The sequence below is a fragment of the Rhinopithecus roxellana genome, chromosome 17 (genome assembly GCF_007565055.1).
Source record: "Rhinopithecus roxellana isolate Shanxi Qingling chromosome 17, ASM756505v1, whole genome shotgun sequence".
Lineage (NCBI taxonomy): Eukaryota > Metazoa > Chordata > Mammalia > Primates > Cercopithecidae > Rhinopithecus > Rhinopithecus roxellana.
This window is the reverse complement of record NC_044565.1, coordinates 75,205,991-75,232,323: the sequence shown is the minus strand read 5'-3', so window position 1 is coordinate 75,232,323 and position 26,333 is coordinate 75,205,991. Positions and strand designations below refer to the sequence as shown.

Here is a 26,333-nt window from a genome sequence, read left to right as displayed (position 1 = left end):
CTTATCTCTACTTTGCAGATAAGGAAGCTGCTTCCCTCCTACCGAGTGCTGGGCTCACAGCTCTAATCAAGGTCTCACAACTCCACAAGGATGCTCTTTCCACTCCCACATGCTGCCTTCCATTCAGGTCTACAATCTTCCCTCCTTCTCCTAGAAGAAAGGTGACAATCCTACCATTGATTTAGTACCTAAAAGTGTTTCCCAGGTGTCTAAAGCAGTGACAATTAGTTCTATTACCCCCAAGTATTTCACATGCATATATACACACGATATATTTTTAATATTCAAGACATAGCAGAGGAATAATAATAAATGTATCTCATCTAGTCTTCTCATGAGGGGTTTAAACCATAACCAAAAGACAGGAGGGAAACCACAGAACGAAGCCTCCATCATTATCACATAATGGAGTGCAGGAACCAACACTTTTAGGTTATCTTCACCATGCACATTCAATGATGAGTTTTAAAGAAAATTTTGCCTTTCTCTCACTTTATGATATAAATATGGGCCTAAAGTTACACTTCAAGCAACTCCTGCACTATACCTTGCAATTTATGATTTTTTTTTTCCTTCTTTTGAGACTGAGTCTTGCTCTTGTCACCCAGGCTGGAGTGCAGTGGTGTGATCTCAACTCACTACAACCTCCACCTCCCACGCTCAAGCGATTCTCCTGCCTCAGCCTCCCAAGTAGCTGGGATTACAGGTGCCCGTCACCATGCCTGGCTAATTTTTGCATTTTTAGTATAGATGGGGTTTCATCATGTTGGCCAGGCTGGTCTCAAACTCCTGACCTCAGGTGATCCACCCGCCTCGGCCTCCCAAAATGCTAGGATTACAGGCATGAGCCACCGCACCTGGCCTCAATTTTTATAAGAAAATAAAAGATAACATGAAATATTACTTCCTGTCAAAGATGACATGAATTATCATTGCACAATGAATTCAAAACTCATGAACAAAACTATTGCAAAAGGCAAAAATATTTTCAAGCATCTTTGCAGAATATATATTCTGTACCATATCTCACGCCTGACACGTTTTATACACAGATCATCCTAACTGAAAAAACAGAAACAGGTAATCATGGACTTCCAGAAACATTTTTGGAAGCCAGGCACGGTAGCTCATGCCTGTAATCCCAGCACTGTGGGAGGACGAGGTAGGCAGACCACTTGAGGTCAGGAGTTCGAGACCAGCCTGGCCAACACCGTGAAACCCCGTTTCCACTAAAAATAAAAACATTAGCCGAGAGTGGTGGCATGTGCCTGTAATCCCAGCTACTTGAGAGGCTGAGGCAGGAGAATCACTTGAAGCTGGGAGGTGGAGGTTGCAGTGAGCCAAGATTGTGCCACTGCACTCCAACCTGTGCAACAGAGTGAGACTCCAACTCAATCAATCAATCAATCAATCAAGCAATAAAGAAATAAATAAATGTATTCTGTACATCAGGGACTGGCAACTTTTTTCTGTAAAAAGACACACAGTAAATATTTTAGGTTCTGCAGACCATGTGTTCTCACTGGAACTATTTAATTCTGCAGTCATAGCATGAAAATGGGCACAGACAATATGTAAATGAATGAGTGTGGCTATGAGTGTGGCAATAAAACTTTATTTACAAAAATATGGCCACGAGTCATAGTTTGTTAAAGCCTTTTTTAAAAACAGCATTTTTATCAAGTCTGGCTTTCTTGTTAAAATGATACCATATCTGTAACACATTACTAAAGCAGGCTTGGTGATGATGCTTACCTGTGACCCAATGGTTTCCTGGAAGCACCGGCCAAGCTGTGTCTTAGCAGCCACGGGGTAGACGTGAGGAATGACCTGCTGGTGGGAGTATGTGGAATGTATGGTCTGGGTCTTCTGGACAGGAAGGCCTTGGTAAGAGACTTGGGATTGGCCTGGTTGAGCTTCTTTTGTCTTCTGGCCTGTTGGGCCATCGATTCTTGAAACCTGATGTATCTGGACGGAGGCCTCAGGCGGATGTTTCACATGGATATTGACTATGTTAGGAGGAAATTTCACTAAAACAGATTGGGAGGAAAATTTGTTAGTCCTGAATAACTAACAGGCAAACCAAAAGTTTTAAAACATGAAAGTAAATTTTATAAACACACATGCACACATATTTATATAATGTGCAGCACTTTGCTGCATAGCCATCAAAATTCTTAAGGGCACATGCAAAATAAAAATTAAGACTGAACTTATATTTTTTAAAATTTGCAATTATAGAGAGAAATTAAAACTTTTAACAGTAACACGTTCATGAGACTAAAATATTCTTTTCCAAAGTCATAAAGCTGTGAAATATATCCTGCTTGTTCTAAGCAGATAAATTTTATCAAATGTTCATCAGAAAGATCAAGCATTTGATTAGTTCTGAATTTCTCATACAATTTCTATTATAAAAATTTTAGGATTTACATTTTTCTATTAAAAGAAAAAACCCAATTTTACAAGGCACAATTCTCTTACCCTTAAACAATACAGTACATGTTATTTTTGTGCTTCTTGTAACATACACACACACAAAATACCAAAATGCATTATTTTTTATCTATAACAAGCTACATTCTATAGCTTTCAAACGAAAATCTCATCTCCTGATGCAAGGATTCATGTTTTAAAGAATTAGAGCCAGTAAACTTCTATGACCCCCTTTTCAAAAGTGTGCATTTATAAAAATGCCAGGTTTAAAAGGACGAATTTGTCATAGAATTTTTGAGCTCCAAGTGACCTAGTTTACTTTCCTCTACAAATGAACAAATTGAAGTCCAGTGAGGTTAAATGATTGTTTACAACTAAAACCAAGCATTCTTTAATTACGAAGTTCACCAGTAGGTACTGTGCAATCCACTAGCTTATTAATGCTGTAAGGGCCAGAACACTGTCTTGTTCATCTTCCTATTTCCCAGGCCTTGTCAGAACAGTGCCATGCACATTTATTAGCTCTTGGTGGTAACAGTCACTAGAGAAAAATGGGCTCCTTTTTATTTTCTTTTTCCTAGATACCAATTCTCTATGGCCTAGAAAGAACTGTAGCTACATACCTGGGCCCACATTCTGTCTCTAATGCCATTTCTCAGGCCACAAATCATGTACTCCTTTCTGTTTCAATACCAGGCCTGGCCATCTGCAGATCCTTGACTTCTATGTGGGTTTGGCAGGTTAAAAGAGGTCTGGCAAATGGGCAGAAAGAAAAAAGCTTACCTTTGACTCCTTGCTGGCTAGTCACAGTCAGAGGCAAGGTATGCGTAGAATGGATGACATGCGTCCCTAATGCCTTGCCTGGCTGCTGGGAATGCTGATAAAGTTTAGGCACGCTGGCACCATGGACTGGGATCTGACAAAGTTTTCCTGTGAAATTTGGAGGGCACTGACATTTGTCCCTTGAACTGCACTGACCACCATTCATACATGGTAGATGGCAAATTACTGAAAGGGAAAAGAGAAAAAGTGGAGAGTCTGTTAGTCTCTCAGAGGCTAAGGAATGATCAGCCAACAAAACCTGCAAAACACACAGCCCATTATAGGCATCAGAGTCCCATGAACTTTAGAAATGGTAAACAGAGGAGTAAACTCACTATGCCAAAAGTAGTCTCTGTTACTCACTACCTTTTTCTTTCCATCTTAAGTCATTTAACTCTTTAATAGCTTGTAATTATTCTCCCTCCAACAACGGAAAGAAAAGTTCATAGGAAAAGATTAGTATATACAGTAGCCACTCAGGATTATTGTCTATCACCATGCCATTTTAAGTACCATTTTCAATCCATAATTATTTCATTAACTGACTCCCTAGATGATAAACTCCTCAAGAACAAGTGGTATGTATGGCCTGGTAGTGTGTATGGCCTGGTAACCTTAATATCCTTGACACCTAGAAAAATGTCTGGCATACAATGGACATTAAATAAATATTTGCTCACCTCATTCTCCAGGATGTGATTATAACGCATTGCAAGCCTGTATCAAAACATCTTGTGTACCCCATAAATATATATACCTACCATGTACCCACAAAAAATTAAAAATTACATATATTTGCTGAAAGAATAAGCAAAGAAACAAATGACAGTAATAAAAATAGTATTTGTTGAAATTTTTCTCTATTTAAGACACTAAATGCTACCCAGAACAAATAAGTAGAATAGTTTGAATCATACTTTACAGGAATTTGCAATCTTGTGTAACAAGATCTCAGTGAAGTCCAAAATTAGTCTGGAATTAACTTATTTAGAATACTGAAAGATAACAGGACAGACTGGGCAAATAATTTTAAGAGGAGTTATAACTCTGGCTATTTTAGCTTATGGTCAACCTCTTTATCACTAATGAATTCTTCCTGTCAGACTTTAAACATCACAGATTTCCAGTAGCTTAGACAGTATTATAATAAAAGCCCCTCAGCTCCATTTCCTTCGAGCTTCTACCCTCTTTAAATCCTCTCCTCCATAACGAAACTTTCCACCATAATTGCCTGTTGACTTCTCAGTGTGCTACAATCTATCTTGGGCCAGTTTACGTTTTCCCTGCCCCTCCTCTACACAGAAGCTATTCTTACTAGGGTCATGAATGGTTTCCACGTTTCTAAACCCAGTGGATGGATTTCAGTCTTCCCTTGGTTTCCAGGACACCTCACTCACCTGTTTTGCTCCTTCCTCCTGCCTATTCCATCTTAACATTCTTTGCAGACTCTGTTCTCTTTACTTGCTCTTTATATACTGATGTGTGTTAAGGTTTGGTCTTGAAGTCTTCTTCACTGACTCTACACACTCTTTCTCTATGATTTCATCCTATCATATACTGATGTCACCCAAATTTTTATTTCCTGGTCAAAGCTTTCTTCCAAGCTTCAAACTGTCTACAACTATATGTCACCATGCACATATTTCATAGGCACCTCAAATTCACAATGTCCAAAATTGAACTCATTGTCTTCCCTCCAATACCTCCATCCACCAAGTGATCCTTAAGAAAAACCTGGGTGCTGCTCCCTCATTTTATCTACTCAAACATCTGATCCTGGAAGTCCTCCCTCCTGGACATTCACCAAAGATGTCAACATTTTTGCCCATTACAGGGATCCTCTGCAACCTCATCACTTAGGAATCTTACCTCATTCTCCACAATACAGCTACATGGAACTTAATTCAGTTACTCAGTGTGCTCTTCCTTCCAGATCTTTATCCACACTGAGTCCTCTGCCTGGAACATTCTTTCCATCTGGCCCCCGTCAACTACCTGATTCCTATGTATCTTTCAGACTCTGCCTGAACCTCACTTCTAGAAGCATTCCCATTGCCCCTCATCTAGGCTTGACACTTATCTTCTTGCTTCCATGAATCTGATTCACTATCCATCATTCCATGTATCTTACAATCAACTGACTACTTCTCTGTATGCCTCACTCAACCAGAGCTCTGTGAGGTCGGGAAGTTACCTTGTTATGTTTTACTGCTAGCACATAGCCCAATGTCTAGAAGAAATGCTTAAAAAAAAAAAAAAAAATACCAGAAAATACTGAATGAGGGAAGGGATAGATTTATACCTATCACTCTGTCAAATGCCATTCTTGGTGGTATAGAAGATTCAGTCCCTGCCCATCTAGGACTTAAAATCTAAATGGAGAAAATAAATAGCACATAAATAAAAATACAGAGCAGCAAATAAGCGGTAACTGGAAAGCATGAAATATAAATCCTTTGGAACTGCAGAGAGGAGAAAAGACATTTCTAGGAAGTCGAAATAGACTTCACAGAAGAGATCATTCAGGATAAGTTTTTTAAACTGGTGAAGATTCAGACAACATCAAAAAGTGCATTTTAGGAAGACAATGTGTAGAAAGGAGGGGTGGTGGGCATATTTGGGAGATAATGAGTAAACCTATGTTGTTGAAACTACGGGTTCTTGAGGGAAGGGAAGAGATCAGGTAATAAATTTGAAGAAGGAGGCTTGTGTTCGACAAAGGAAGTTATCATGGGCTTGATAAGGGCTTTGGATTTTAGTCTGTAATCAGTAAGTTATTTTGGAGACTTCAAGCAGAGGATTAAGCAAAGCTGCAAGAGTGTTTCAGGAAGATTACTCCGGTGATGGCATGCGGGATTAGCTGGAAAGGAGAGAGAGTACAGTGGGAAAGTCAGTTAGGAAACTATTACAACAATTGAAATCCATATAATTAGGATGATGGCAACAGGAATAAAAGAAACGTGCAGGAACATAAGGCTAGAGGGAAAATCAGTAAAACCTGATGATGGGTACACGAGGAACAAGGAAGAGGGGAGAAAGTGGAGGAGGAAGGACAGAGTTGGAAAAATTACAAAGGTGACAACCCAGAAACTTTCTTCAGGGTGTAGACTGCAGATCAAGTCAAAACTCCCCATGCTGGATGGGGTCTGAAAAATACTTGCACTAGTGCTCAGTCTACTCTGTGAGGTCTTGGGTAAGAAAAGAGAAAGTCAAAACTGACTCCAAGATCGAATCAATGACTTCGAAACTCTGAGTTCAATTCTGAATTGATTTTCTACACCACAGCTTGGCTACAATGGACAGGCTCAGTGTGTAACGGGTAAAGCAAAGGGAGCTAGGCCAAGCTTTAAATGTACTACAGATAATCTATAACTGGAATACAGGCACTCCTCACTTGGTATGGTTCCAATACACATGAATTTCCGTTACCATACTTTAGTTAAATAATACCAGTCCCCCAACGATGTGGTTCAGATCTCAGTTACCACGGTATACTAACTGAGTAACTGCAGCAAATACAAACTTCTCTGCTAGCTCTTGGGTTCCCAAATCATGATGTGAATAACAGATGTGGACCACGATCAATGACCAATCATGTCACTTCTTTCAAAGCCTGCTGGTGATTGGTCCCTGCACATCCCGTATTCAGTTCAGGCACAAACAGCAAAGCAGAGAGTTCTGCTGTCTCCTCATCTCAGACGGATAAAAATCACAGGACATTTTACACAAGTGGATAATCGAAAGACAGTATGAGCCAACAAAAAAGAAACTGCAGCAAAGAAATACGAAGTGACAACACTGGACGAGAAATTGGAAGGCGGCTGTAAAATGAACAGGATGAAGATTCCCAAGGGGATTAACTATTAAAGGAACTCTCAGCTACTTCACAACTTGGGGACAGCTTCCAACATTTTGGCCAAACTCAAAAAGGAGTACAATGGTTCACAAAAGAAAAGAAATGCTCTATATCATAAGCTATACAATGAAAAGCAAACATGTTGAAATTATTCCCAAGTTTTACTCAAAGAAATAAAACATTTTAACTCTCAATGTTTCTAACATTTTAAATTACCAAGTACTAAATAAATACTAGCTGTACTATTTTTTCGATTTCCCTATATATTAATAACCTACACTAAAACATTTTTAATGCTTTGGCAAAAAATTCTTAAGGTCATAGAACTCATTATTTTTTAATTGATTACTAAGATGCAAAGTGAGGGCTTTCTATAATCAATCTATACTAGAATATAATGTGTGTATCTGTGTACACATACATATATATGTGTCTGTGTGTATGTGTATATATATATTTTATATAATATATATATTTTATATATATGTATATAAAACACCTTTTTTTTTTTTTTTTTTTTGAGACAGAGTCTCACTCTGTCGCCCAGGCTGCAGTGCAGTGGCACCCTCTCGGCTCACTGAAAGCTCCACCTCCTGGATTCACGCCATTCTCCTGCCTCAGCCTCCTGGGGTAGCTGGGACTACAGGCACCCGCCACCACGCCAGCTAATTTTTTGTATTTTTAGTAGAGACGGGGTTTCACCGTGTTAGCCAGGATGGTCTTGATCTCCTGACCTTGTGATCCGCCTGCCTCGGCCTCTCAAAGTGCTGGGATTACAGGTGTGAGCCACCACGCCCGGCCAACACCACCTTTTTTAAACAAAGAAACAGTAACCAATCGACTTTTCCAAGGTATTTCCAGTATCAATAGTAGACTTTGAAATCTATCATGAACTTAATTAGTTTCATTTAAATCTACCTTTAAACCCCTGAGATAACTTCCATACAGCTGTTTCAAGGACTATACTAGCATACGTGGATATAGCAATAATCCCTAAACTCCAACAACCCTGTGTCTTTCTGGTTATAAAGGAAATGGTTTCTGCTTGACTTATTTCAACCAATAAAAGTCCAGTATTTATAAACCTTTATGAATAATAAAATATCTATTCTCCAGTTCTAGCATTTCTAAAATCTAAATGACAATATAAAGCTCTTTGTCTCAGTTCCATAAGTATGTACTGAACCCTTTGTGGCAGGCAGTCTTTTTATACCTATATAGTCATTTATATCAAAGAAACAAATTGAAAATAGAGCTACAGGCCGGGCGCGGTGGCTCAAGCCTGTAATCCCAGCACTTTGGGAGGCCGAGACAGGCGGATCACGAGGTCAGGAGTTCGAGACCATCCTGGCTAACACGGTGAAACCCCGTCTCTACTAAAAAATACAAAAAAAGCTAGCCGGGCGAGGTGGCGGGCGCCTGTAGTCCCAGCTACTCGGGAGGCTGAGGCAGGAGAATGGCGTAAACCCGGGAGGCGGAGCTTGCAGTGAGCTGAGATCCGGCCACTGCACTCCAGCCTGGGCGACAGAGCGAGACTCCGTCTCAAAAAAAAAAAAAAAAAAAAATAGAGCTACAAACTTTAGGATTCAGCTATGAATAGTTTCCTTCTGTTTCCAAAGTTCATGCCACTCAAAACATCATCTAGTGATGTATCATCTGTGATGCCCAAGTTCTACAAAACCTCAGGACATCAAGAGGAAAAGAGTAAGTTATCTTGAAGGTTGACTTGAGATGCTTGTGTTATGCTGGTTACAAGGCTAGCCATGGGGCATAGATTTTAGAAAATATTACAGCAAAGTGAACTGTAGAATGCTGGCTGAGACGTTCCATAACCTTGTTAGCTTGACACTTTGCTCGTTATTGCCATAATTCACAATATCACATCACAGAGTCACCTGGCAACTACTACAATTAACAAGAGGTATGTGGGCCTTCAGCCTGTTACTCCAGAAAGTGTAATTTTGTGACCGTCACTCAAGGTATCTCATGGTACAACTGTAAAAGGTCAAAATGAGCAAAAGGATCCATGCTGGAAGAACAACAAGCTGGAGGTTTTAAACAAGTCAGGCGTTTCAGTTGTATTCCACCATTCACTTTGGTCTGTACAACAACTTGCAGTACTCAAGTAATTGGGCTGACAGAGTAATATTCACATTCTGTGCCACAAATTGGAACCTTGTTTAGATGAACAAATATTCATGACTTGTATATAAATGCAGGCAAACTGAATTTTCTAAAAATTTATACCATAAAAAGGTAGACCCTGCCTCTTTCTTTCCTGTTATCTTAGCTGACTATAAAAATACTTCTGTTGCTTGTTCCCAAAAGGCACTCTAAGAATGTTCCTGACCTTCCTGCAGCAGGGTCCTGGCCACTCCACCCACTCCCTGGCTTTCTGTGCCAGCAGACAGACCATTTCAAGTTATTGTGGCAAAGGCAGAGCAGGGAAAACAAACCTCCATCTGAAGGAAAACCTGTATCTGTTCTTTCGCAGAACAGACACACACATGATTTTGATTTGACTTTCCCACTTGTCTCTGATTAGAATAATATTCCCTTAACGGCCTTCAGCATTTTTGTTGACATCCCTTGCAGGGCTGGTTGGTGATGGGTAGTAATATTTTTAGAAAGTTAAGTTACCACATTATTTCTCCCCCCATTCTGCTTTAGGATAACAAATATGTTATAAAATAATTAAATGCTGCAGCAAACCATTGCTCACTTTAAGAACTTACGCTACTTAGGCTGGGCACAGTGACTCACACCTGTAATCCCAGCACTTTGGGAGGCCCAGGCAGGCAGATCACTTGAGGCCAGGAGTTCAAGACCAGCCTGGCCAACAAGGTAAACCCCCCATCTCCACTTTAAAAAAATACCAAAACTTAGCCAGGCATGGTGGCATGTACCTGTAGTCCCAGCTACTTGGGAGGCTGAGACATGAGAATCACTTGAACCCAGGAGGCAGAGGTTGCAGTGAGCTGAGATTGCACCACTGCACTCCAGCCTAAACAACAGAGTGAGACACTGTCAAAACAAACAAACAAACAAACAAAAAACTATGCCACGCTACACAAAACCAAACCTATATGCTTGCCTTTTCATTCAGTATGCATCACCAAGGGGAAGAAAGAAAGGCTGAACTCCAAGAAGACAGTTACCTTCTTCTAAAGCTAGAACAGAGGAACCAGGAAGGCCTAGTCCTACACATGACCAAGAAAGAAGAATGTGGACTGTTTTTCTCCCTATGGAATGTAGAGATTTATAGTTGTTGTGTTCTAAAACTGCCTATCATCAATTCTTGATTATCTGTCTGTTAACTTATACTGACTCAGACTCCATCAAAAAAACAGAGTTAGGGTCGTCCAGAACAACCTGTCCAAGGAAGTGAGATTTAAGCTGAACCTAAAGGGGAAAGAATCCAGCAAGGTGAAAAGTTGGCAGAAGAGTGTTTACAGAAGAACAAATAACTTGAGCAAAGATCTTGAGGTGAGGTGGTTTAGAAAGGTTCCAAAACTGAGAGGAAGCTGATGTGGCTGGAGTGATGTGGAAGCTGACATGGCTGGAGGAAGTTAATGTGACTGGAGTGTAAGTGGGAGAAAGGGAGACAAGCTGGGTTTCAGATACAGACGCAGGCCAAATTCCTATTCATTTCCATAAGGATATAAGGCAGTCTGTAAAAGTAGACAGAGTAAAACACAAAGAATATAAATGATAAATTAAAACTTAGGACCCAGGCAAACTGAATCACAGGAGACAGAACCAGGGAAAAACAAGGATAGCTGCAGGATATTCCATTGGATACGCTTTCAATGTGCAGTGGACACTTGGCTTTGGGTTTTTAAATCTTATTTTACATTTTTGAATAATTAATTCAGTTAGCGAGATTCTAGTTAAATTTCTAAAAGTTTTAATTTAAAACTCACTAAATATATAATCATTAGGAAGGTATGGGGATTTTCTTTCACATGTGACAGAAGAGACTAGTATTTCCATAGTAAATGCAAAAGACAAAACAGAGTTCCAAAGAGAAAATGCTTTAAAAAAGCATTTTTTTTTAATGCTTTAAAATGCTTTTAAAAAGACGCACCCAGCACTTCACATCAGTGACCATCTCTTTGGGTTTTTTTTTTTTTTTTTTTTTAAGAATATATGCATTTATTTGACACCAGATGTAAAAATACATTATCGTTTCATTCTTTTATAATGAAGGTGTTTTCTATTTTATATATCACAAGAACAAAAAGACTTCACAAATATTAATAGTAACCATTAGTTTTAAACTCTAGACAAGGGGTTTCCAATCTTTTGGCTTCCCTGAGCCACATTGGAAGAAGAACGGTCATGAGCCACACATTACACACACTAATACTTATGATAGCTGATGAGCTTTAAAAAAAAATCACAGAAAGATCTCATAATGTTTTAAGAAAGTTTGCAAATTTGTGCTGGGCCACATTCAAAGCCATCCTGGGCCACATGCAGTCCATGGGCTGGGGTTGGACAAGCTTGCTCTAGACTAAGAGGTGACTTTTTTAAAACAGCAAATAAAAGCATGCTGGGGGCCAGGCACGGTGGCTCATGCCCGAAGTCCCAGCACTGTAGGAGGCCAAGGTGGGAGGATCACTTGAAACAAGGAGTTTGTTACCAGCTTTGGCAACCCAGTGAGACCCTGTCTTCTAAAGAAGAAAAAGAAAAAAGGAAAACAAAGCATGCCAGAAGATGTAGAAACTTACTAATTAATAGCTACAAAACTGTTGGGGGTGGGAGAGACATCATTACAAGGAAGTTCCTCCATAGGATCTAACCTCAGAACTCCAAGGCTATTATCATCAACAAACCAACATGGTGGTGAGATACCATCCAAGTATCACTGACTTTAAAGACTATGTTAACCATTGGTTTAGTTCATTCAAGCAAATAGGACATTACTCTTTTTGTTACCTGCTTTGAAAATTAATAAGACCATTTTCATTCCATCCCCACCTATCAAATACTAGGTATACGAAGTTAATGTTAAAGTAAATGCAGATTTCAACAAGTGCAAAAGATCAACCTTAATGCAAACAACAATTCCAAAAATACTACGAATCGAATTTTTAATGCTGGTGGGCATTAGTGAATGCTTCAATACCATGTTCTGTTTATAACCGAGGAGATATGAAGCGCTATCACATACACCAGATGGGATGAGGCCATTCATCATCTCAACTTTGTTTATAGCTTCCTGTTCATTTATCATCAACCTCACCATTGCTGTGCGCTATCTAATTTGATCTAGTTTTACACTTTGCATAACCTAAGGAGCTCCATATATCAGGCATGTCATAAAATTCCACTTCACATTCTTCATCACAGATGCTGTCATTGTCGCTCTCTCCTAATGTTTCCTAAACCTCAAGGCTCTGTCACCCTTAGGAAAAATGCAGCAACATTTGTTGGCTGCAGAAACACCAAACGCCTTGAGATTGAGGTCTCCTTTGGCAACAACCTTCAAAAACTTCAAAATCACTATGTAGACTACAGTGTCTCCACCTGCAAAAATGAGGTGGCTGAGGGACACAATCCACAGGTTCTTTTCCATCCCCGTAATTCAGGGGGCTTTGGGGCAGCCCTTGGGGATCATCAGAAACACTTGCAGGGGTGCAGAGGGGTGCAGGTAAGCAAGCAAGGGCTTGGGCTAGTGTAATGTGATTTGATCATCACATTACCTATACCCACAAATTTGTAAAGCCTAGAGGGATGTTCACATTACAGTTTAATCACTACAGTTTACATTTGCATTCTTTTCTTACTACATAGCCTTCGCATTGGCTATGTAGTGCCATGTGCCATGTATTGCTACATATGCCATGTATTGCTACAGAGCCTTAATGGTTGATTTTAGTAGCTGTATAATATTCCACTGGCAGATGGTAAAGTATACAGCCATTCCTCTATTCCTCTATTGCGCTTAGCTTGTCTGCGTTTCTTTCCTTTTTTTTTTTTTTTTTTTTAGACAGGGTCTTACTCTGGCACTCAGGCTATAGTGTAGTGGTGCGATCTTGGCTCACTGCAACCTCCGTCTCCCAAGTTCAAGCCATTCTCCTGCCTCGGCCTCCCAAGTAGCTGGAATTATAGGCATCCACCACCACTCCCAGCTAATTTTTGTATTTTTAGTACAGGCAGAGTTTCACCATGTTGGCCAGGCTGGTCTCGAACTCCTGACCTCAAGTGATGTGCCCACCTCAGCCCTGCAAAGTGCTGGGATTACAGGTGTGAGCCACCATGCCCAGCCTTGTCTGCATTTTTTAACTATTAGAGATAAAGCTCCAAAGAATATCTTCCACAAGCACAAAGTTTTATTCTTAGTAATTATTTTCTCATGCATTCAGTTAATATTTACGAATTGCTTAGTACGCAAGCCAATGTGCTAGGACATACAGCAAACAAGAAAATATAACCTGAGTCAATTACATTAATGTAACTGTCTCACCATGGGGAGAATACAGGGCATAGACATTAAGAGCAAGAGCCTGGAATCAGATCTCCAGGGGTTTGAATCCCAACTTCATTATTTCTTATTGGCAGGACATTGGGTAAGTTATTTAATGTTTTCCCAACCCACTTCTTCACCTGTAAAATGAGAAAAATAATTGTATCCAGCTCATATGGCTGTTGTGTGACCTGAATGAATTCATATATTCAAAGCACACAGAACTCAGCACATAGTAGGCACTCAGCAAACGTTAGCCATCCTCATCAACTTTGTAATTATTATGGCAGGGTGCAATGGGAACATAAAAAAGGGAAAGCAAGCCAGCATATCAGCAACAAGAGGGATGTGCGTATACTTACAGCCGGTCAGGTCATGAACTAGACTGTAGATTATTTCCTTCACTACTTTCTCTAGAATTGAGTGCTGGGCTGTTGAATTTCTAAGTATATCAACAGATGAATTTCCAAAAAGAATATGTCAATCAATAACTCAATAGCACTATATTAATATATTAAATTAACATGTTGTCAGCCAGGCGTGGGGGCTCACGCCTGTAATCCCAATGCTTTGGGAGGCCGAGGCGGGCAGATGACCAAGTCAGGAGATTGAGACCATCCTGGCTAACACGGTGAAACCCCGTCTCTACTAAAAGTACAAAAAATTAGCCGGGCGTGGTGGTGGGCGCCTGTAGTCCCAGCTACTCGGGAAGCTGAGGCAAGAGAATGGTGTGAACCGGGAGGCAGAGCTTGCAGTAAGCCAAGATAGAACCACTTCATTCCAGCCTGGGTGACAGAGCGAGACTCCGTCTCAAAAAACATATAAATAAATAGATTGATTAATTAACATGTTGTCAAAATTGGATTTTATTTCTAAATATTTTTACCAATTTACTAGTTGCAAGATAACTTCTGAGCTATGAATATTTTTCTTACTATCTGATTACATTACCACAATGCTGATTTTGCATGTCTTTACTAAAGATTTTGAACATTTTCCCACATATCTGTTTACTGCTTTTACTTCTTGTTTGAGCTATCTTTTTATCCATATATTTTACCTATCTCTTAGAATGTTAATGATCTTTAAATTACTCTCATGATGGTTTTCATGGATAATAAATTTTAAGATTCTATTTGTCCTATCGATGAAAACACCTTTGTCACTCTATTTCCTGTTTATTTTTGTCTGTATTACACAAATTTTGTTTGCTGTTTTTCTATACTTAAGTTTGTAAGTGCTGTTCTCTATTATATGTTCTATGGTTTCAATTCTTTAAAAGCTACTACCCCTCCAAGTATCTGATAAGTAATCTATTTCATGCTGATATTTTATTTTCTTCTCTTTCTTGCTTAATTATTTAACTCATTCCATCTGGAGCTTTTACCCAGTGTATTAAGTACAGATTATAACAAATTTTGCTTCCAACTGTTATCTAAATATCTTAATACCAGTTATTAAATAAAACTTCCTTTCCTATTTTTTAAAGATAAGCAGCAATTTTGAACAGAAGGCTTCAAAGGGGGAGAGAGACATAATGTGGTGGAAAAGAAAAATAAAATGTGGCAGTTTCGGGTGGAGTTAGGAATGGAAGAACAGAGGAAGAATGCAGGCTAAAGAAGGGCATGGAGACCTTCTAGGACTCACACAAAAGCAGAGAAACGTTCCCCATGGGACATGAAAGAAACACACTGGGCAATAAAATGAAATGGGGTCTATAAAATTCCGGCAGATGCCAAAAGGAATAAATTCTGGGTGGACAATGTTTGGGAACCACTACTATAAACAAAAATCTGCAAGGCCCGACTACAACTCCTTTTTATTCCCACCCTTCATGGATCATTACTTTCCCATGGCTCCCCCCAACTCTGCTGCCACAGCCAAGGCTTCTTTTTTCTATCCTGGTCTTTTATTTCTTTTAAAGGGCACGGATCCCTTTTAGTCCTCTCTTCTGAGCAGCAAACTGCCACTGACAGCATATAGGCAGGCGAGGCTGGATGCAGCACAAGGTGTCAAAATCACCATGACTTGGAAATTAACCATCCCAAAGCACACATAACAGCCTGTGTAGCTGTGGGAGAGATGGACACTTGAGAAGCTCGGCCTCAGATCTTTCTAGATACCATAACCGGAAAACCCTTAGGCAAGAAAACAGGCTCCTGAGGCCTTTTTTTTTTTTTTTCTAACATGCTAAAAAGGCCAGGTGGACTGTGACCTTTAAATCTCCATGTAACACAAAATCATCCAGGGAAAACTAGTATTCGAGGCCTCCTGGCCTCTGGTGGGTACACAATCCCAAATACTGATTGGTTTCAAATGGATCTTCACAAATACTAAATATTAAAAATTTGTAAGACAACATCACAAGTTTCATTTTTATAGTCTGATAGATTAAAAATCCAGATTGCTTATTTTACACAACACCCATTTTCCTTTTTTTTTTTGAGACAAAGACAGGGTCTCACTTTGTCACTTTGTTCCTCAGGCTGGAGTGCAATGGTAGCATCATCATAGTTCACTGTAGCCTCAAACTCCTGGGTTCAAGTGATCCTCCTACCTCAGCCTCCCTAGTAGCTAGGACTACAGGCATGTGCCACTAAGCCTGGCTAATTTTCTTTTTTAATTTTTGTAGAGATGTGTCACGCTGTGTTACCCAGGCTGGTCTCAAATTCCTAGCCTCAAGCGATCCTCCCGCCTCAGCTTCCCAAGGTGTGGAGATGGCAGGCATGAGCCACTGTGCTCAGCCTCCATTTTCTGTTCTTACAACTATGTATAGAGTGATAGGAATATCTAACAGGAGCTAGATGGTGGTTTTTAGATATTATCACAAATTTCGATGGTAGCAAAAAGGTCCTCAAATAGTTTCTAACTGGATCATTCCCTCTAAGATTCAGATTCATTTGAGCTGAAAGCCACACCCATCAATTTCCTGCTTCACTAATTCAGAGATTCTCTATACCAGTGGAAGAAATCTAAACCAAATCATGGCAGAAGGGCTCTTCTTGATCTAGTTCTTGCAACCTATCCAGTCTCATCTCTCCCTACTGCTATAATCATGTTCTTTTTAGTTTCAGTCATCCCAAACACTTGGACTCTTCTGACCACTCCACATTTGCCCACACACAGGGTTCTATACAGGCTCTTTCCTCTTCATCCCGACCCACCTCCCCACCTCCCCACCTTATTACTTCCACCCACACCTCTGCTCAAGCATGACCTCTTTCCTAAGGCCATTCCAGAAGATGCCAGGGCAAAGCTGGAAGCTCCCACTCCCTGCCATATGTTCTTAAAGCAACAAATGCATGTGTGCAGAACAGACAGAATTCTAATTGTCTGGGTTCACATCTGACCCCTCCAAAAGCATATGAGTTCCAGAAAGAAAGAAAGAAATCATTTTTGGACCTTGTCTTTTTCAGCTGCTCATCCCTAGAGCTTAGCAAAATACTTAATATATGGTAGGTACCTAATACGTGGGTTTTTTTTTTTTTTTTGTTTGAATGAACAAATCAGCCTTTTATGAAACTTTTTTAAATTGGGAAGTTGTTTGAATGCCAAATTCCTGATTTTTATAATTTGCTTTCCAAAATTTTGTTTTTTGTTTTTTTGAGACGGAGCCTCGCTCTGTCCCCCAGGCTGGAGTGCAGTGGTGCAATGTTGGCTCACTGCAAGCTCCGCCTCCCGGGTTCACGCCATTCTCCTGCCTCAGCCTCCCGAGCAGCTGGGACTACAGGCACCCACCAACACGCCCTGCATCTCTTTTTTTTTTTTTTTTTTTTTTTGTATTTTTAGTAGAGACAGGGTTTCACTGTGCTAGCCAGGATGGTCTTGATCTTCTGACCTCGTGATCTGCCCGTCTTGGCCTCCCAAAGTGCTGGGATTACAGGCGTGAGCCACCGCACCCAGCTGCTTTCCAAAGTTTTAATATTGTCTTGCCTAACCCTCAATCAGCAGTCAATATCATATTAGAGATTCACTTTTATTGATTCTTTCCAAATTATTCATCTTTTCATACAAATAATTCTTTTTTTGGCACTCACTTTTTAATCAGTTTACATAACATTTAATTAAATAATGCAATTTCAGGCAGGGACAAAAGAACTGACTCTTAGTAGAAACAAAACTCAGATCTGGGTGGTGTCATGTGTGGGGTCAACCCAGGAGTTGCTCTCAGCCAGGAGTATTCGGCACACCATGGGCATCAGTCAGCATATTTTTAAAAGGGAGTACAGGGTGTTGGCTAATTTGGAAAGTCGGTTACATGGAGGTAATTTTGGAGTTTCTACTGCACACTGCTTAAAATCACACAGCAGAGCTTTCCAGAGTCAAATGCTAAAGCTATTCAGAGCCACGTGATTCATTATTGACTGATGAGATGAGCCAACATGTCTCCTTCCATTTAACTTAAATAACTTGATATGTCAAGTTCAGGTTATTAAAATATGCCTATTCATTCCTCAGGGCTCCATGTATATTTCCTGAATCTGGAACGTTCCATTAAATCAAGACAATATGTATCAAAACTGACTTCCTTAAGATAATTCTTTCTAAACCTCAGTATTGGCCCATGAGTATGTTTCTAATTAACTCTCTTGAGATGTAGCTCAGAATTAGACTAAGTTGACTTTTGAAACATCCCTGTGTATACACTAATACTCAGTTACCACAATAAAACAATTGGAGGTCTAGATTCTGTACAGGATAAGAATCAGAGACATGGAAGAAAAGTAAATTAAAACTACCATCATTAATAAGGACTAGAAACATTTCTAAATCCTTCTGGCAATTCTCCTAAATAAACCAAGTATCATCAGAGAAACTACTTGGGTGTACAAAGAAGAATTTCAGCAACTTTTCCCTAGTATTCCTCCTGTTACTCTTTCTCCTTTCCTTTTATGACTAGATACTGAAGTTAAGGCAACCCTATGAGGAGGTTTTAATTCAGAATTAAAATGTACCATACATTTTATATGTATCATTTTTAACTAATATATAATGAAATATTTTTACAAAATACACTTATCTAATTCTTATAAACTAATAAATTTACCAAATTGATCTCAACATAAAGTTTTATAATTTATAGCAGATCTGATCCAAACAAGAAAAAAAAACATATATTACCCATAGAGGGGTGTGTATCTACTTTTAAAGTTAGGCTATGATGGAAGAGATAACTTCCAAAACTGAATTAGAAACTTGAAAAGCTAATGGGGAAAGAAGAAGGCATTTTACACCTTAATTCTACTAATACGCTCGATACCATCAAAGCTGGAAACCTACCAGCTTTTAAAACTTTACTCCTTCTCTTCATGGAACTGATGCATTTAAGCAAACTTTACTAGGTGATTTACATTATCTAAGTCCATTATGTTCATTATGAAAGAGACTCCGCTAATATAATGCTAATAATGATGATGATGATAAATTCCTGGGTGTAACAAAATCACCTTTTCCATAGACAGTTTACTGTACAAGTTTAAAGTCTAGTGTATCAGAAGGTCCCTGTACTGGGAGACAAGAGATCTCAGTTCTGTTGTAGGTCTGCATCGCAAAGCTAAATAAAGTTGAGCAATTCAGTGCGGCTCTCTGCAACATGTTCTTCGAGTCGGTAACATGAAAGGCCTAACTGATATATAATTGCTTTCTCAGTTCTAAGTTTTTATGGTCCTATAATCTATTAAATTTTAAAGACTATTCCTTATGAACCATAAACATCGAAGCCTAGATTCTTCTCTGTTCCATAACTCAACGTCAATTGTAGCTAAGTACTACGGCTACTCTCTCTTCAGCGTCTCTCCTATTTCTTTTTCTCCATTCCTCAATGCCTTTGTCCAAGTTCAAGCTATTATATCATTCGCAGACTACAGCAGAGGCTTCTCAATAGTCCCTCCACCTCTTTTCAGAATCCCTCCAATATGCTCTCTTCATACCATAGCCAGGAGGGACATTCTGATTTGCATACTCAACCAATCAGTTCACTTCCCTACAGGATTTTTCTATGACTCTCCATTTAGACCATGAAACTGAATGATCTGTGATTCTGGAACATACCACACTCCCTATCTTGGATGCATACTAATGCACACGCCATCCTCCTGGCTAGATTCTGAAAGAATTCCTCTTCCCACTATTCCTTCTCTCGATTTTGGGACTCACGACCACTCTACGTACTTGCTCTAAGTGAGGCCTCCTTTTGAATCCTCCCTGAAGGTTCAGGAGGACCTGCTTCTCAGCACCCATGTGCACAAATATACATCATACGGAAACTGTCTGTATGCAAACTTCAAAGGTGCGTATCTTCTCATCAGCACCTAGAAAAGTGCTGGGAATGCCCTAAGTAAGTGACAAATGTTGTCAATCGTTGGAATGAATCTCAGTGGAGCCAACTCTCCAGCCTCCTGACAGAGGCCAAAAGACTCAAAGTTAAACTTTCTCTGGGTTTATACACGGATCAATTAAGAGTATTTTTCCCTGCAGAGCTTTTTGGGTCATTTTTTATTCCAAATGACATCAAAATAAGTAATGACGCTTTTTGTTTTGTTTTGTTTTGTTTTGTTTGAGACGGAGTCTTACTCTGTCGCCCAGGCTGGAGTGTAGCGGCACTATCTCGGCTCACTGCAAGCTCCACCTCCCGGGTTCACACCACTCTCCTGCCTCAGCCTCCCAAGTAGCTGGGACTAAAGGCACCCGCCACCACGCCCCACTAATTTTTTGTGTTTTATTAGTAGAGATGGCGTTTCACCGTGTTAGCCAGGATGGTCTTGATCTCCTGACCTCGTGATCCGCCTGCCTTGGCCTCCCAAAGTACTGGGATTACAGGCATGAGCCACCGTGCCCAGCTGATGCTTTTTTCCTGTAATTGGAAATATTTATTTGTAGATCTTGCAAAAAGTCAAAGCATAGACTAAAAGACTATAAATAAGCATTAGCAACATATGCCCACATCCTAAACACATCTTAAAGAAATAATATATACCCAGTATCATTAATGCTCTTTTGGTTCCTGGTATGGGAACCAAATTTCAGATTTATTCATAGTTGGGCCATTATTCTTAATCTTCTTCTTTTTTTTTTTTTTTTTTGAGATGGAGTCTCACCCTGTCGCCCAGGCTGGAGTGCAGTGGCACAACATCAGCTCACTGCAACCTCCACCTTCCAGGTTCAAGCAATTTTCCTGCCTCAGCCTCCCAAGTAGCTGGGATTACAGGTGTGCACCACCACACCTGGCTAATTTTTGTATTTTTAGTAGAGACAGAGTTTCACCATGTTGGCCAGGCTGGTCTCGAACTCCTGAACTCGTGATATGCCCACCTCAGCCTCCCAAAGTGCTGGGATTACAGGCATGAGCCACGGCATCCGGTCCATTATTCTTAATCTTAATGAACAAGTCAACTTAATAATCATTGTTCTTATAATGAGTGTGTGCCCTGACTTTTACTAGACATATTGAGAGAAAAAAAATGAAGAATCAATACACCTGTTTTCTCTGAGCATCTTTTCTGGAGAGAGCACTATGATAAGAAGGAGAGACATGAAATAAGCTTTTTTCTATAAAATTATGACCTAGTTAATGATATGGCCATTCTAGTCTATTTCTGAAACAATTATCAAATCTTTATTAACTAGAACTCAATGATTTTCACATAGGTTAACTTATTAGTTTCTTTTTCTCCCCCAAACCTTACATGTTTCATTTGAAAGTCCTAAAATCTAGGTGCTACTTCTTTTATTTATACAAATATATGAGTACATATAAAATTCTGTTACATATATATAACACATAATGATCAAGTCAGGGTATTTAGGGTGTCCAGCAACTAAGTGTAATACATTTTTGCTAACTATAGTCACTCTACTCTGCTATCATACATTCAATTGATTCCTTCTACCTAATAACTGCATGTTTGTGTCCTTTAAGCCATTTTCATCATCCTACCCTACTTACCCTTGCTTCCAGTGCTTTTTCTACCATAAGATCATGGCAATTATCAAAAGATTGAACAGCTCTGCCACCTCAGTCACAGTCTCCAACAGTCTTACCACATTTAATATCACGTCCAGAATAATTTTAAGGACCATATTTTGTACTCTTGCCATCATTCCTAGCATACTGGAATATTACCAATGTCAAGTGACAATTTAAAGCCTCTTAAAGGCCGGGTGTGGTAGCTCACACCTGTAATCCCAGCACTTTGGGAGGCCGTGGCAAGCGGATCACTTAAGCCCAGGAGTTCGAGACCAGCCTAGGCCACATGGCAAAACCCTGTTTCTATAAAAAATACAATTAGCCAGGCGTGGTGGCACACACCTGTAGTCCCAGCCACCTGGGAGGCTGACGTGGGAAGATCACTTGAGCCCAGGGGGCAGAAGTTGCAGTGAGCCAAGATCAGGTCACTGCATTGTAGCCTGGGTGATGGAGTGAGGCCCTGTCTCAATAAATAAATAAATAAAGCCAGCCTCTTAAGGCTTCCTATTTCTCAGATCTAAAAGGAACACTTTCTTACTCTCTTTCCCAAAGCCCTTTGCCTTTGCTTCTAACACACACCTGTGCAATGTCTGCTGGCCATGGGTTTAATGACAAGTGTTCCTATCTGTATCTGGCAGGTCTTTTCTGAACACTTTCTAAAAACTCAATTAATTATTCACTTATATTGTTCATTCCCTTTAACAAAAAGAACAAGAAACAATAATAAAGTATGTCATTAATCCCCTTCTCAAATATTGAAGCTTCTACTATCACTGGATAAGCAAGGGTATACATGTGAATAAACTTACAGCTTATTCATCATCCTCATGAGTGATTTATGCTTAGATCTTCCATCTGCTCGTGAGTTGATCAATAACCAGGCAGGTGAAAGAGGGTGAATCTTGTCAAGGATATGTGTAATCAACAGGAAAGCTTAAACTTGATTTGAGGGCAAGAACAAAGTTTCTGCTTTCACCATTAGCATAAAAATGGTCAGAGTTTTTATGATTAAAATGGAAAATTTTGGTTTTCATAGCCCATACTCCATGCCCAGAGATTGAGAGGATTTCCTAAGTAATTATTAGATATACAGTCATGACATCCATTCAGAATTCCTAAAGCAAACAAGAAAAATAATGATTAGGGAAGAACTAATTTTTATTTTTAAGGTGTTATTTGACCACTATCACTGTGGCATTTCTTATGTGTAAACCTATTCACATACATATGAACAAATACAAATCTATTAAATAAACATGCAAAATTTTAAAAACTTCATTCTTTATTCTAGTACCTTAGATTCAACACTTCAGCCACAAAAGGGTAGTTAAGATGATACAGCTTTCTCCCTCCAAATTTGCTCTTTTGAGGAAGACAAAACACAGAAATTATTTATCTATGGATGTCAGTCTATTCTAAAACTGATGAGTGTCAAGAAAGTTCCTCAGCATGTGCTTCTCAAGCTCATGTGAAGCTATCACGAAATGCTAGCAAGCGTGCCCACTTTTGGCAAGTCACTCGGTTCCCATCTGAAAGAAACAATTCAAAAGCCATGGGGGATAAATGCAGAGTTAGATGAGAACTGTATTTCTCATTTACTTACTAACTAACCAAATGATTCATAATTCCTAAGACTGATCATCAACAAAAGCGATCATGAATGTTTAGCCTAAAATGCAGGTTCTTTAATATGCCCACTATAAACCTGTTGAAAAGTTTCCACCTTCTTTGTTAATAAATTAAAATCTATTAATCCTTTGCAGCTAATAATTTAGTACACAAAAGTGAAGGAAATAACATATCTACTTTAATGCTAATATTAACATTCTCCATTCATTCATGTGCTCATTTGTTTGCAGAAGGCAAGAACAGCAAAGTCTCTATAAGAAGCTTCCTGGCTGGATGCGGTGGCTCATGCCTGTAATCCCAGCACTTTAGGAGGCCAAGACAGGTGGATCATGAGGTCAGGAGTTAAAGACCAGCCTGGTCAAGATGGTGAAACCCCGTCTCTACTGAAAATACAAAAAATTAGCTGGGTGTGGTGGAGGGCACCTGTAATCCCAGCTACTTGGAAGGCTGAGGCAGACAACTGCTTGAACCCAGGAGGTGGAGGTTGGGAGGTTGCAGAGAGCCGAGATCGCACCACTGCACTCCAGCCTGGGAGACAGAGCGAGACTCCATCTCAACAAAAAAAAAAAAAAAAAAAAAAAAAAAAGGAAAGATACTAACAATTGTTGGATTTCTATTTTATAGGGTATTATAGCTATCATGTCATCTACTCTTTATAGCCATCCTGTGAATGATATCAGTTTACACCAAGTTACAGAAGAAAACTGAGATTCGGAGACATGTAGTATTCTTCTCAAAGCATACTATTACTAACTGGCAGAGTCAATACTCAAAGTCTACCATGCTATCTCCAAAGTGTACACATTGTCCCAATAACTTCTGGAGTGGTCAAGAGGGGTGAGAAAGACCCAGTCTTCATTGAGATAACTGCTGGGCTGCTGGCAACAACCATGACAGCAGCATCTATAGGGTAGGTGCTATACTCTCCTCTCCTCTAACAAAAATTATTAACCTATCATAGCTCTTGCTGGGCCTAAATGTTGTCTCTGAATTTTCAGCATACTGTCCTGGTCAGCAACAGACAGAGTAGGGACATAAAATAAAATCCAACTTCCATCCCTGAGCTATTTTACATAAAATGTAGGGACATAAAATAAAATCCTTCCTTCCATCAACTTCGTACCACAATGACCAGTAATAATAAGGCAGAAATAATTGCAACTAATCACAAGGCCCAAATACCTAGTTGATAGTACTTGTCTGTAATATCTAGTGACTCTCAACAGAGCTGAAAAAGCCTCTTTCTAGAGCAGGTCAACCCACCTGTGCTGAATTTCCATACTGATTATTACACCAGTCATTATTAGAAGAACAAAACAGAGAGAAGATGTGGTACCTCATCTGTAGAAGCTTAGAAGCTAGCCAGAGGAAATCAAACTTACACAGGCATTCAAGCTCCTGGAAGGGCCACCCAAGGACGCTGACACAATCAATCAAAACATTCCCTTGGAAGCAGCGTTGCTCTAACCACATAAATGACCTGCTCAAAAGCAGTCCAAGGCACTTGGATTCCATTAAATTCAAGTTTTGCGATTCATCCACCAACAATTAAAAGGGGCAAGTCTCCTCAAGCCCCTAATAAATTTTCTCTTTGTGGCTACAGAAATGGAAATTGCTCATAATCATTATTTTTACAGTTGAATTCTTTCTCTGGATTGAATATTCTATTTAAATTTGAGGCTGGGCGCGGTGGCTCATACCTGTTATCCCAGCACTTTGGGAGGCCGACGTGGGTGGATCACTTGAGGTCAGGAGTTCGAGACCAGCCCCTGGCCAATATGGTGAAACCCCATCTCTACTAAAAATACAGAAATCAGCCAGGTGTGGTGGCGGGTGCCTATAATCCCAGGTCGAGTGGCTGAGGCAGAAAAATTGCTTGAGCCCAGGAGGTGGAGGTTGCAGTGAGCAGAGATTGTGCCACTGCACTCCAGCCTCGGCGACAGAGCGAGACTCCATCTCAAAAATAAATAAAATAAAATAAAATAAAATAAAATAAATTTGCTAGGCCTCAGATTTCTAATCAGTATATGGAAATAATCTATCCATTGTTCTCGGGATGAAGAAAAATAGCATGTGACAATGGCTAAAACTAAGTTGAGTATACAGAAGGTACTCAGTAAACATTACTTTTCCTTTCTTTCCAGCTGCAAATCAAATCTTTCACCATACTTTTAATCTGGGAATTCTTCTCTAATAATCCTGAAGATGATCACATACGAAACTAAAGAAGCCTAAACGGGACCACCCACAGATCCAAGAGGCAGAGAAATAAGCACCTTCACTAGGTTTGGGGAGGGTAGGGGTTAGAAGCACAATCACCAGACTTTCTGGATGTTATTTGAAAGTATTATTTTCAGAGTTGAATGAATTGGACACAAAGAATCAGAAATAGAAGAGAGGAAGAACAGAAATTCTGTTCTGGAAGTGGAGGCAGTGATGCTATCTTTCAAAGGTGCTAGACAGGAAGTATAAGAGGTGACAGCTTTTTGGTAAGTCAAACTCAAGAGCTCAGTGTAGTGGCTGGGGGATCAGCTGGACCTTGATTTTATAAGCAAGCACTCAAGGTTCACAGGGACTATTACCATTAAGTCATCTCTACGCTGAAAGGACCCATATTTTTCATTATTTGTGATAGGACACCCTTGAGTTGCGGAGCCACAGCAGCAAGCATACTGCTCACCTAGGAGAGGGAAGCAAGCAAAACGTAGCTGTCACCGCCCAGGCCACAGCTTGCTAGGCAGGTACTTTGTTCCCTCACTCACAGAAGCACACACAGGGCTGAGATTAGGGCAGACCCTAGGCCCCCCGCATTCCCATGTCATTGCATCCTGCCTGGCCATGAGACACAGAATCATGATAGACATTTTCATCTCACCCTAACTGAGCTCTCCAAAAAACTGTGTTTCCTATTGCATAGTTATAATGTGCTGGACCGACAATGTGCCATCAGTATCACAGAAAAGAAAAGGTACACTCTGTGCATCATTTTGAAGTTTTTTTGTCATCATAGCTACCTAACATTTATGTATACTGCTATCTATTTAAAGGATCGGGGTTAGGGGGAAAGAGAGAGGAGAGGAGAAGCCAGTGATCTGCAGTGTTTAAAAGTTATTGCCAAGAGACTTGAGTTTATATTTTAAATTCCAGGAAGT

The 26,333-nt window shown here is 39.8% G+C and overlaps 1 protein-coding gene across 12 annotated transcripts in view; it reads right to left on the bottom strand.

Annotated features, from left to right (window-relative positions):
* LTBP1 (latent transforming growth factor beta binding protein 1) overlaps positions 1 to 26,333 on the bottom strand; it is a 444,191-nt gene that overhangs the window by 207,856 nt on the left and 210,002 nt on the right. For all 12 annotated transcript variants that reach the window (XM_030921070.1, XM_030921073.1, XM_030921071.1 and 9 more), the window contains 2 exons: positions 3,220 to 3,444; positions 1,756 to 2,030 (listed from right to left, as the gene is read on the bottom strand). In XM_030921070.1, coding sequence (XP_030776930.1) covers positions 1,756 to 2,030; positions 3,220 to 3,444 — 500 coding nt within the window. The remainder of the gene's footprint in view (positions 1 to 1,755; positions 2,031 to 3,219; positions 3,445 to 26,333) is intronic.